We start from the raw sequence: 12661 nt of genomic DNA, 5'->3' as shown, positions 1-12661 counted from the left end.
ATATAAGTCGACTGGTGGCATATAGTTGGGGAGTCCATATCTATACAGGTAAAGGAGACCACAGTGAGTGTCAGCTAAGTTTGGATGTTCTCAAACACAACCATGTTTTCTATGCTCTCTGAGGCATTGCAGTCAATGGCTGTGTTTGAGAGTATCAATACTGTGATGTATGATGGGTAAATTGTGACAGACTGTTCTACAAATAATATTGAGTAGTTATTTAGGATGCAAGATGATTCGCAGTCAGTGATTTGCAGTCAGCCTCAACTCGCCTCTAAAGTTGGCTGCAATGTCGAACTCGCCCAATAATAAGGCTTGGGTCAGGGCAACCAAGGGCTCTATCAAAGGTTATGGATATACTGACAGGCCGCAACCAGGAGACCCATGGGGCGGCGCACAATTGGCCCAGCGTCGTCCGGGTTAGCGGAGAGCTTGGCCGGGATGGATGTCCTTGTCCCATCGCGCACTAGCGGCACCTGTGGCGGGCCGGGCGCATTGCACGGTAACACGGTCGCCAAGTGCATGGTGTTTCCTCGGTCACATCGGTGCGGCTGGCATCCGGGTTAAGTGGGCATTGTGTCAAGAAGCAGTGCAGTTTGGTTGGGTTGTGTTTCGGAGGACGCAAGGCTCTTGACATTCACCTCCCCCGAGTCCTTATGGGAGTTGCAGCGATGAGACAAGACTGTAACTACCAATTGGATACCATGAAAAAGGAGTAAAGATATATATATTTATATTTTAGCCAGCACCTTTAAGCAGAAATAACAAATTAAAGCATCGATCATGTCACCAGAATAAGACCCTCGATATTTATTGGAAAAGATTAAGATCGCTGTTCACTTTCACAATCCTGTGAAATTAATCAGTTTTTTTTTTCTTCTGTAGCCTAATAAACTGCATGGTTTCCCGAGTCATAGTGGGAGGACCACCATATCATCCCGACTCGAAGTTAACTTCGATATGGTTACTGTATCATATTTGCTCATAAATGCGTTTCTCGCATAATTAATTTTACAGACATAAAAATATCCTTTAGAATTTTTTGTTTTTGTGGCATTTATAAAATTGTAACAAACTACCCGTTTGATTCACAGCTGTCCTGTTTTTTTTATGTGGCATGACTTTTTTAGCTGCATAAAAACGTGGTTACTGTTACCTCAAATCAGTGTCTTCTGCACATTCCTGTGCAACCGTTATGAGAGTTGACCAGTAACTTGGGAGGTAGCAATCATTCCAGGTTGCACATTCCAGGTTGCACTATAATCACTCGCACAGGCTTCAAATCAGCAACACTTTTTATTTTGTTCTCATCCATCCACTTACATGATATTACAAATCAACATCCCGAGTCATGGAATAAATACAGGGATGAAATATTGTTTGCAGCGGTCTTCTAATGAGTATACAAAAGGCCCTCAAGCTCCAAACCACTTGAGATGAATCCCACTCAGATCATTACAATCATTTTAGTATTTAACAGGTTAGAGGAGCATCATTTAGAGACTACACTACTAGAAAGAAACATGGTCCAATCATCTTCCTGTCTCAATAGCATTCCATACACATACAAAGTTGCAATTATTATTTATTTTTAATCTCACACACACACACACACACACAGCTGCCCATATTTCCAACACTCGACAGGCATCTTAAAGTTCAAGTTCAGAATTAAAAGAACCAGGTAAAAGTTATCAAAAAGTACTACAATATGATTCTATTGTAGTACAATAAATATACTAAAACACTTAGGACGTTGTAGTTTGGAATAAAGAATTAACTGCTGCATTTGAGGTTTCTCAAGAGAGATATTCATATGATAACCATATGCAAATATCTAAAAAATAAATAAAATAAACAAAATAAAGTTGTCATTTACAAAAGATCCATGCGTGCCAAACATACAACTGACTATGCAATAAATACATTGTTTGCATAGTGGGACTGATGCAGTAGGAAAAAAAATAATTCACCATAGAAGTTGTTGATTGTTAAAAATGTATTCAAAGCTAAGCCATGGTCACTATGGAAGTTGCTCTGAAGCACACCATACATCCTCTCCAATGGAACCTGAAGATAAAGCACTTGGTCCATTCCCTCATTGACAAGCACACACACACGAGGGAGGGGGGAGGATGGGGGGGTGATAATGTCTATTTTAATAAACCTCAGCAGTCTTGGAATAGGAAATCCTCTGTCAGGATACACATTCACTGAACAGAATAGTACAACTGTTTGCTTATTGAAAGTATGTTTTTAAAAAGTAAAAATGTTAACATTTTCACATTTATCAAATAACAGACACATTTGGTTAAGTATGACCATTCTCTTGGTCGTGTGAACACTGCCTTCAGCTAGATGGAACCTTATAGTTGGATTATTATTCATTTGACTAAGTTTCATGTTTGGGAAAGAGGATCAAATGGCTTTTCTCCAGAGGCGCACAGTTAAAGACCACATACACACACAACACCGTCAAGTCACCACACATTTCAAACAATCACTAGTTCAAATGGAACCAGCATAGCGGTACAGCCCTACTGATACCACCAAGGGTTCAAAAGACTGAGGGAAGCATCCGTGAAGCACCAAGCCAGGTGCATTATACAAATGTAACCTGGCGATAAGCTAAATACAAAAGGCAGTGATGATGAGAATTTGGCCTTGATGCTTTGCTTCTTTCAATTCAAAAGACGAGCCCTCGGTTTGTATCTGACAATGACACATTTTCTGGACGCCCAAAAAGAATAGGTTTATAATAAACCTGCATGCATCTTAACCGTGAAGAGAACTCATGTGGGTCATCTGAGTAAGTGACACTCGAAAAGGCATTTCGAGTCAGTTTACATTCGATGTACTACATGCAGAGACAGACAGAAAGGTTTTGTATCTACCGAGAGATCCAGTCAGAAGACAGATGGTGCAGGAGGTGTTGCATTCAGCTGAAATAGCATACACCGTGTTTTTCTGTCTGCTTTAAGCTGCTCCTCCTCCATCAATGACACCACACCAGGGTCATGTTCAGTAAGGCTCACGGAAATCTGTTCTCATTGGACGAGTTCAGATGGCACCTTCCTGTTAAATTCAGTTTCAATACGTGTTCTACCTACTGAACACGACCCAGCCGTGTTCAACAGGATTTATCCTGACTGGATGTGACAAAGCAGAAAAAAAGGCATTGTGGATTCCATCTTTTTTTTTTTTATGCAACAATGTAGCCTAATATACGATAGCATGAGAACTGTAGAGAATATTGTGTTCTGTGTTCATTGTAATTTTCACCATCTATACTGTATCCTGTAAAAAGGAAGCAGAGACGTTTAAGGGGGAAATCCTCTCCACCCTTTCAGCCTTCAAAAGTCTATTACACGGCTTCAGAAATCAATAATGTCTCACTCCTGGTGAGGAAAATCATTGCTGCATGAGTAACACTGTCTGTCCCCACTCACCCAAAGTACAAAGCACCAGTATATCATATGAGAAGCTATCCCAGTGGAGCACACAAGAATCAGGCAGCAGCACTGCTCTCATCTCTTCCTGCAGCTACACCCTACTAGGCATTAGGAAGTAGTCAAGACCTTTGGTTGTCTGACTAAAACTCTAATTGGTGGGAGGGAGTTCTCTCCCTCGCCTCCCTAACAGGAGACTGCTATTGTTTGTTCATATCTGCTAGGGTAGAAAGCCCCATGTGGCTCCCAAGCTGCTCAAACAGGGAAAGAGAGGAGAGGGAGGGTGGCAGAGATGGAAGGTGCGTCTGGAGGAGCTGGTGATTGGTGCCGATGGTCGGCGCTCCGTCAGTCATTTCTTTAAGGCTTTTAAAAGAAAAAAAAGAAAAAAAGGAGGGGGGGGGGGATTAGAAAAGAGGAGTTCTAGATGGAGCTGAGCGTCATAGATTCATCCGGAGGTGCTCGGGATGTTTGGACATCAGGGGGTAGGCCTGCTTCTTGAAGGGGCCGCCTGTGGTGGTGTTGCCAGAGGGCTTTTTGATGGGCAGGGGGGCAGACACCTCAGTAGCTTTGGAGCTCACGTCCATCTGCTCCACACCAACCTCCATGGGCTGGTCTCCAGACCCAGAGCCCCCAGGGAACAGCAGGGACGAGACTCTAGCCTGGGTGGGGGCCCGGGGCCAGCAATCCCCCCCAGCAAACTTCACTGGGCTGAGGGAATAGGACATACGGCAGGGTTAGAATAGTGCAATTGAGTACCGACAGGAGCAAGGCAGACCATTAGAATAGTGACATTTTAACAGTGAGGATAAATCCCAGTAGAAGTGAGTACCAGAATGATACTGGATTCAACCACTGCTGGGCAGGACAACTTCATGTAAAAATGCAAGTCCTACACAAACCTAGAGGAACACGAGAGAAAACAAAAAGCACTTACCTCACTGGTGTTCTTGGGCTTCCCAGAAACCTTCTTGGTGAGCGGACTTTTTGCTCAAAGGGGAATTTCTCCTTGACGTTTTCAAGCACAGAGGGGGCTACATACGTAAAGCCCTGTGGGAAGGAGGTCACAGGGAAGATTATAGCCAGGCTCATCAAGGTCCAATATAACACAGAACAGAGGAGATGAGCAATGACACACTCATTAAACTACATCATGCAATGTGGCCAGACAGTCAACAGTTTCCAGTAAAAAATAAATAACAAAAAACAGATGCATTACCCATTTCTCGTAAGAACAATCTTTTTTGGTCAAAAATTAAAAAGAACAAAAACAGTCTAGCTTATGCCTAGACGTGTGCGTGCAGCCATGCACACAGTAAAACACACATGCCCACAAACACAAATGGACTGAGCAGAGTAAGCAGCCTACCAGGAAAACTTGATTGGCACTTTCACTGAGCGTGGAGTCGTCAGGGCTGTCAACAGGAGTCTGGCTGGTGAACTTGGAGTCAAACTGGCTCACGTCATCAGCTGATTGCTACAATGGAAGGAAAGGAGGAAACGTGTTAACCTCTAGGCTCTGTGGGTCATGGAGGACTTGGGAAGCACAGGTGTTCTTCTTCACAATAAAAATTCAATGAATAAGGAATGATGGCTCACCAGAACAGGCTTGAATGGAGGCTCCACTTTGCGAGCGAGAAGTTCGTCCCATTTAATATGCCTGAAGAATTGGTGGGACTGGAGATGAGAAAAAAAGCTACATTAGAGGGTGTCCCTCTTCACCAACATTGTAATAATCCTGCAACAGGTGCCATGTTTTAACTGTATCACCTGAATTTCTGAGGCGTCTCCTGGGCCCGCCCCCAGCCGTAACGAGGCGTTGCGTTTTAGCAGCTGGAACAGAGAGTTATGTTAGTCTGCTCCTTTGTTTTCATTTGACCCGACTTGTGTTACATCTGACAATCAGAAGATGGAGTGTACCTAAAATGCCACCCAAAAACAAATGTATTAAAACTGGAAGAGTTTAACATCTAACACAGTGAAACGCTTACCTTTTTGAGAAGGTCCCTGGCTTCTTGTGTGAGGTAAGGTGGCAAGTTCAATTTACACTTTAAGATTTTGTCAATGGTCTTCTTCCTGTTTTCACCAGTGAATGGTGGCTGTTGAGTAACAAAAAAATTATGTTCCACAACAATAGACATAATGTCCCCGAGGTTAAATATCAAAATAATATTCAAAATGTAAAAAGATGATGTAGTCTTGTACACAGGCTATATTATGTGTATTTCTTGGAGGAGTTGTACTCACTGCTCCTGTCAGCATGTCATACATAAGAGCTCCCAGGCTCCACCAGTCTACAGCCCGGTTGTGTCCACTCCTCATCAGGATCTCTGGGGCCCTGGAGTGACAGAGGGGAGAGGAATGGGTAGGCCTATTCAATGTGCAACCAAACCCTATAGAATGTAGAGGTCGGCCGATTATGATTTTTCCATGCCGATACCGATTATTGGAGGACCAAAAAAAGCCAATACCGATTAAATCGGCCAATTTTTATATATATTTTTGTAATAATGACAATTACAACAATACTGAATGAACAATGAACACTTATTTTAAGTTAATATAATACATCAATAAAATCAATTTAGTCTCAAATAAATAATGAAACAAGTTCAATTTGGTTTAAATAATGCAAAAACAAAGTGTTAGAGAAGAAAGTAAAAACGCAATATGTGCCATGTAAAAAAGCTAACGTTTAAGTTCCTTGCTCAGAACATGAGAACATATGAAAGCTGGTGGTTCCTTTTAACATGAGTCTTCAATATTCCCAGGTAAGAAGTTTTAGGTTGTAGTTATTATAGGACTATTTCTCTCTATACCGTTTGTATTTCATATACCTTTGACTATTGGATGTTCTAATAGGTACTTTAGTATTGCCAGCCTAATCTCGAGAGTTGATAGGCTTGAAGTCATAAACAGCGCAATGCCTGAAGCATTGCGAAGAGCTGCTGGCAGACGCAGGAAAGTGCTGTTTGAATGAATGCTTACCAGCCTGCTGCTGCCTACCACCGCTCAGTCAGACTGCGCTATCAAATCATAGACTTAATTATAATAACACAGAAATACGAGCCTTAGGTCATTAATATGGTCGAATCCGGAAACTATCATCTCGAAAACAAAACATTTATTCTTTCAGTGAAATACGGAACCGTTCCATATTTTATCTAACGGGTGGCATCCATAAGTCTAAATATTGCTGTTACATTGCACAACCTTCAATGTTATGTCATAATTATGTACAATTCTTGCAAATTAGTTCGGAACGAGCCAGGCGGCCCAAACTGTTGCATATACCCTGACTCTGCGTTCAATGAACGCAAGAGAGGTGACATAATTTCCCTAGTTAAAAGAAATTAATGTTAGCAGGCAATATTAACTAAATATGCAGGTTTAAAAATATATACTTGTGTATTGATTTTAAGAAAGGCGTTGATGTTTATGGTTAGGTACACATTGGTGCAACAACAGTGCTTTTTTCGCGAATGCGCTTGTTAAATCACCGTTTGGCGAAGTAGGCTGTGATTCAATGATAAATTAACAGGCACCGCATCGATTATATGCAACGCAGGACAAGCTAGATAAACTAATAATATCATCAACCATGTGCAGTTAACTAGTGATTATGTTAAGATTGATTGTTTTTTTAATAAGATAAGTTTATTGCTAGCTAGCACCTTACCTTGGCTCCTTGCGGCACTCGCATAACAGGTAGTCAGCCTGCCACGCAGTCTCCTCGTGGAGTGCAATGTAATCGGCCATCATCGGTGTCCAAAAATGCTGATTACCGATTGTTATGAAAACTTGAAATCGGGCCCTAATTAATCAGCCATTCCGATTAATCGGTCGACCTCTAATACAATGTGCAACCAAACTCACTAATTTCTCCTACCAAGAGTATGTACAGTAGTGGATAAAGAAGTTTACAACAGACTAGGAGGCTGATATTAACTTTTCATTGTTTTAATAATTAGGACCGTGACTTACATGTATTCTATGGTGCCACAGAAAGTGTGAGTAACCGTGCCATCGTGGATTGATTCTTTACACAGTCCAAAGTCTGTGAGCTTGATGTGACCGTTGTTGTTGAGCATGATGTTTTCTGGCTTCAGGTCTCTGTAGATGATGCCTTTCTGATGCAGGTGTCCCAGAGCCATTGAAATCTCTGCCAGATAGAAGCTGCAGAACAGAAAACAGACATCTATACAGTTACAGGAAGTATGACGAAAAAAAATCTAACCGTAAAGCATCAACAGCATTTTGGAAAAATGTATCCTTTCAGATTCGCCTTTCATTGCCCTCTACATTCTAAACCTAAGTGTTGTGCTTCCAACACCCTAACATTTGTCTGCTTCTAAAAATAGATCCAAAACACACCCCTACTGACCTTATGCTATGTAATCAAATCTCACATCTGTTGACACAACATTTGAGTGAGGACTACAGGTTCCAGACACTCATATCTATTCTACACACTTCAAACAGATAGACATCTCCAGCATGACAGATCACTTACCATGCTTTGTCCTCCACAAGGATCCCCTCTCTCTCCAATTGCATAAACAGCTCCCCACCTGCAAATCACAAATACAGCATTTAAATATGCATTATGTAGAAATTGCTCAGCCATTCCATGGTTGCTGAAATTCTAGCAGTTCGCTTAATTTCAGTTAATGTGAAAAACAAGCAAGTATATTGTAGAAAATCATTTTACCATCTAAACCGATGTGATATTTTCCATAACCATTTTCAGCTGGTGTACAAAACTGACAGTAAAAGACAAAAAACTAAACTTAAGAACGGGAAGCATAGATATAGCGCAGATAGAACATATCTGCCGCTTCTAAGATTTGCTTTCAACACGAATGACAGATCTATAACTCATCTCTATGTGAATTTGGTCAGGTCGCCCAAAAAGTTACATATTTGTGCGCCCACACCGTGCCCCAGCCACTCACATGAGTGGTACTCCAGGATGAGGTAGAGTACAGCTTGCCACCTGTCTGGAAGGCGTAGTTGGAAGGGTGTGTGTGTGTATGTGTGTATATATATGCGCGTGTGTGTGTGTGCGCGCACACACACCGTGCCCCAGCCACTCACCACTGAGGTACTCCAGGATGAGGTACAGCTTGCCCCCTGTCTGGAAGGCATAGATGAGGTCCACTATGAATGGGTGCTTCACCTCCTCCAGGATGTTCCTCTCTGCCTTGGTGTGTGCCGTGTCCTTAGCGTTACGCACTATCATCGCCTGGAGGCATCAAACAAGGCATGGATTGTCAAGCACTGTCAGCATTATAACGGTAGCACTTTACATTTACAGCAGAGAATAAAGGGGAAATAACCTGGTAATAGTATGGTAACAAGTTAGTCACTCCAAATGAAAAACATTATAGCACTTAGAAACTGAGGTATGATATGCATTTGAAAAGTAACACTAGAGTACATTCTTTGTCAAGCAGGACACACTATGGTAAGTAACAGACAACAGGTTTGCGACGGTCTGACAACATAACAATAACCTAAAGGAAATGTTCATTTGCCATCTGGTTTCGATGATTATTTCTCTGCGCTCCCCTTTTCCCCAGCCCAGTGAAAGAAAGTAAAGGAACGCCTCTGCTCTGAGCCATGTCATTAATGCCGTTATTGTTGCCCTCAGGTCCAGAACACGTGCAAATCTTTTGCTCAAAGAAATCCAAAACATTCAAACTATTTCAGCCATTGGGAACAATACTAGATCTGTTTCAGTTGGATAAAGCCTGAGCCCAGTAGCAGAGCCAGAAGCCAGAGTATGAGAGCAGAGCAGTCGGCCATGAGCGTGAGGCTCTGCTGCCTGCCGTACTACACAGCCACTTACAACATGCACACACGGTTAAGTTCACCATGCTAAACACCAGTGCTGGGGCAGGTCTGCTGCTTTTCAACAGCCTTTCACTAGAGTATATACACCCTTATGTTATATTAGGGGAATTGTGTTTCCATAGCTAGGGCTGACACTGAGGACTAGTGAAAAGCAGAATCAACAACCTCTGCATAATCAAAACAGTTGCTTTGTGAGAAGGTGTTAAAGTTCAGTTAGCCATTGTTATGTAAATGCAAGCTGAAAAGTACCAGGGGCTTTACTTTAACCACAAGTGAGAGCAGGTCCGCCGGAGCCATGGCCCATGGAAACAGAAAAGTCTGAGCCTTTTCGGTAAAACACTGGGGTAAATCATGTATGTAAAAGCTATATGGGCTTCCAAGATGTGAGGGAAAGAGGGGAGGGGGGACACTGGTGTTTTATTTGGCAGTGATGATAGCTGCTGGTTGGTTAAGAGCTCTTAGCTCCTGCATGGTAGCAACAGTAAATACTGGCTTATAAAAAAACTATAAACAGAACCATTATTACCGAAACCTCTAAGGCTTCTGGGAAAAATTGGTGGATTCTGGGGCCAAGATGCAAACCAGACGGGCAGTCATCAATTACAGAAAGGATGCAGAGCAGATGGAAAGAAACTGTGGAGAACAAACAGCCCTGAGGTTTCATGGGAAGTCGTTTTAGTTTTTTTGTTATGGGTTAGGCGGCCTCTTTTCTGACTGCATGGCTAAATGAATTCACCTGTGTATTCAGTACACTACTGTAACAACTTGGGTCAGTGTCCAATCTGGGCTCATCGTCATGTCAATGGAAATCCTTAAATCTTTATAGAATAAATAACAGAACTTAAGTGTGCAGTTCCTTAGGAGCAAACGAGAGAACAAAAGATAAGTATCTCAATGTCATGAGAATCCAAACAGCCCACCTTCTTCAAGACCTTCATGGCGAAAATCTTTCCCGAAGTGGCACCCGACACCTTACGAACTTGAAAAACCTGAATGTGATAGGGGGAAAGTCAAAACATGAATTTATGTTATCTATTCTAAGGAGAAGACGTGAATGAATACTTGAACAAGTCATAGGGTGATGAGGGATAGCTCACCTTTCCATAGCCTCCTTTTCCTAAAACCCGGAGTAACTCAAAGCATTCCGGACGAATCTGCTCCGTTCCTTTGTTGACGCTGTCTTCAGAGATTTCAAACTTTTCACAGTCGTCCATGTTACTTGAGAATACATTTAAAAAGACAACCATTGAAACATAATTCATTCATGTCAAATTTCAGCCAGTCAATGTTGAATCTACCCGAATGACAAAACCAGAAGGTTAGATTAAAGATGGAATCCGCAGTAGGGGAAAACAGTCCTGCCTGCACAAGCAATCTATTGACTAAAATCACTCATTGTCCTTTATCTGTTCATCAAGCACACATCATCATAAAAGTGGTCAAAGGTGTTGCTGTAGTTAACAAAAAAATGTATTACACAGATTATTAATCCCTTTAGGGCAATTAGATTGACACCTGTGCCCAAACAATAAAACACATAGAATTGCATGACAAAGACGCACCCTGTTGTCAAAGATGTTGTGGTGAGTGTGCCACATTAGCTAGTGCTAAAATATACAGGCTGAACCTATGTTGTAAATACCCACAATTCGAACCCGCTGCATTGCTCCGTGCATTCGCTCATTTGGGTCTGGCAAAAAAAAGGGGGAAACAAAAGAGAACAATTTAACAACAGGATTGATCTTTCTCCATCAGTAAACAACTTAAAAAATATACCTGTTCCAGTGATTATTCAGACGGGACTTTTTTGACTGCATCACATACACAGTCTTGTGAGACTGCTGAAAAAAAAGCAAATGATTCTAAAATTAAAGATGTATGAAAGAGTAGCTAGAACAACTTGTTTCACTTGTCCACATCCAACGATGCCGAAATCTGATCATCAGAGGTCAAGTGGTTTCATAGCTACGTTATATCCGTTAACTATGTTTTGACAATCCAACTAAGAACGGATCGTTTCTTCAGAAGACAGATGGCTAGGCCTATATAGCTGGTTAGTTTAGCTTGCCACCAACGTTAAGTCCGCCCTTGGTTCAGCTACCTAATAATAGTTAGTTAATATAATATTAATTAGCTAGCTAGCTACCTTCTTTCTTACTTACTTACTAACGTTAATCGCCAAGTTAACTAGTTATATATTAGCGGTTGTACGCGTGGGTTCTTCTTTTGGGCTTGCCACGCACGACTAGCTAACCAGCTGATATGTTGAAGTTATTGACAAAGACAGTCTTAATTAAGCTTCTGACTAACATCAGCTTCTTTACTGCAGACAAGTTAGTTTGCGCCTCCCTTCTTCACTAGCAGCTAACGATAGTAGCTAACTGGTTCATGCCAAGGTCGGAAGCTAAAGGAAACTAGCTTGCTTGTAATGTTTGGCTGGGTAGCTAGCTAATTACTGTACAGTAGCTGGCTACTTACCCCATCCCCGAGTTCGTCATCAGACACATTTTCGTCCGCCTGATCCAAATCAATGTCGAATACCCCCGCCATTGCATTTGCTTGGTCCCTCTCTCTCACTCAGTCCGAAATAAAGTATCAACTTCTCCACTGCCTCATGGAAACACACCTCACCGACATAACCGGCTACAGTAAATAAAACCCATGCGAGTAGCAGTACCGCTAGCAACCGGCCAAACACAATAAAAAAAAGGGGAAAAAACAAAGCCAAGTGTTGAGCACGCGCACTGCTGAAATGAGATAGTAGCTAGCTGAGTATCTTTAATAGGAGCCCAATGTCCATGATGCCCCATACCTTTTCGTTAAATGATTTCGCCCGTTTAAACATGTTATATTTGATCGTATCTTATCCTTTAGTAGTTTCAAAGTGATGCTTGTGTGATATGGCTCAGAAATAAGCTATGATGATGATATTGTAGTCAGTCAAAATCTAATCAAATGTTATTGGTCACATACACATATGTAGCAGATGCTATTGCGGGTGTAGAGAAATGCTTGTGTTCCTAGCTCCAACAGTGCAGTAGTATCTAACAATTCACAACATTACACACATCTAAAATAATGGAATTAATAAATATATAAATATTTGTCCCATGGACTGCCTGGCATATTCTTTGCCACAACAGGTATGATTGCATTATGAAAAAAAATTCACAGGCTTTTGTGTATTCTCACTTGGTTAATTGTGATCTTAGTGTCTTTTGTGATCTAACCTGTAACCAGACTAACTGTTTGTGTGCAGATACCCGTTATTGGCAGTAGATGGCAGTGAAAACAAAGTAATCCTTCTTCGTGTTTTAAGAGATTTTTCACCCCATTTGGACGAGGAGAAATGTTGATTC

The 12661-nt window shown here is 41.6% G+C and overlaps 1 protein-coding gene across 4 annotated transcripts; it reads right to left on the bottom strand.

Annotated features, from left to right (window-relative positions):
- Window positions 1–1277: 1277 nt before the first annotated feature.
- LOC106567964 (ribosomal protein S6 kinase beta-1-like) lies at window positions 1278–12029 on the bottom strand. Of its 4 annotated transcripts, none has more exons than XM_014137891.3 (15): window positions 11781–12029; window positions 11079–11143; window positions 10949–10992; window positions 10400–10520; window positions 10223–10291; window positions 8544–8691; window positions 7960–8017; window positions 7431–7622; window positions 5694–5784; window positions 5438–5545; window positions 5217–5279; window positions 5046–5123; window positions 4816–4923; window positions 4384–4496; window positions 1278–4157 (listed from the first exon to the last, which is right to left on the bottom strand). In XM_014137891.3, the coding sequence occupies exons 3-15, from the start codon at window positions 10984–10986 to the stop codon at window positions 3887–3889; spliced, it is 1458 nt and encodes a 485-aa protein (XP_013993366.1). In that variant the 5' UTR covers window positions 10987–10992; window positions 11079–11143; window positions 11781–12029; the 3' UTR covers window positions 1278–3886. The 4 variants fall into 4 exon arrangements, with proteins under 4 accessions (XP_013993366.1, XP_045549528.1, XP_013993367.1 ...); XM_045693572.2 differs by having other exon boundaries at window positions 11079–11140; window positions 11781–11798; XM_014137892.3 differs by lacking the exon at window positions 11079–11143 and having other exon boundaries at window positions 10945–10992.
- Between the last annotated feature and the right edge of the window lie 632 nt (window positions 12030–12661).

Source organism: Salmo salar, chromosome 13 (genome assembly GCF_965601325.2).
Source record: "Salmo salar chromosome 13, fSalSal1, whole genome shotgun sequence".
NCBI lineage: Eukaryota > Metazoa > Chordata > Actinopteri > Salmoniformes > Salmonidae > Salmo > Salmo salar.
The sequence above is the reverse complement of the archived record's forward strand: the minus strand, read 5'-3'. Positions and strand labels throughout refer to the sequence as shown.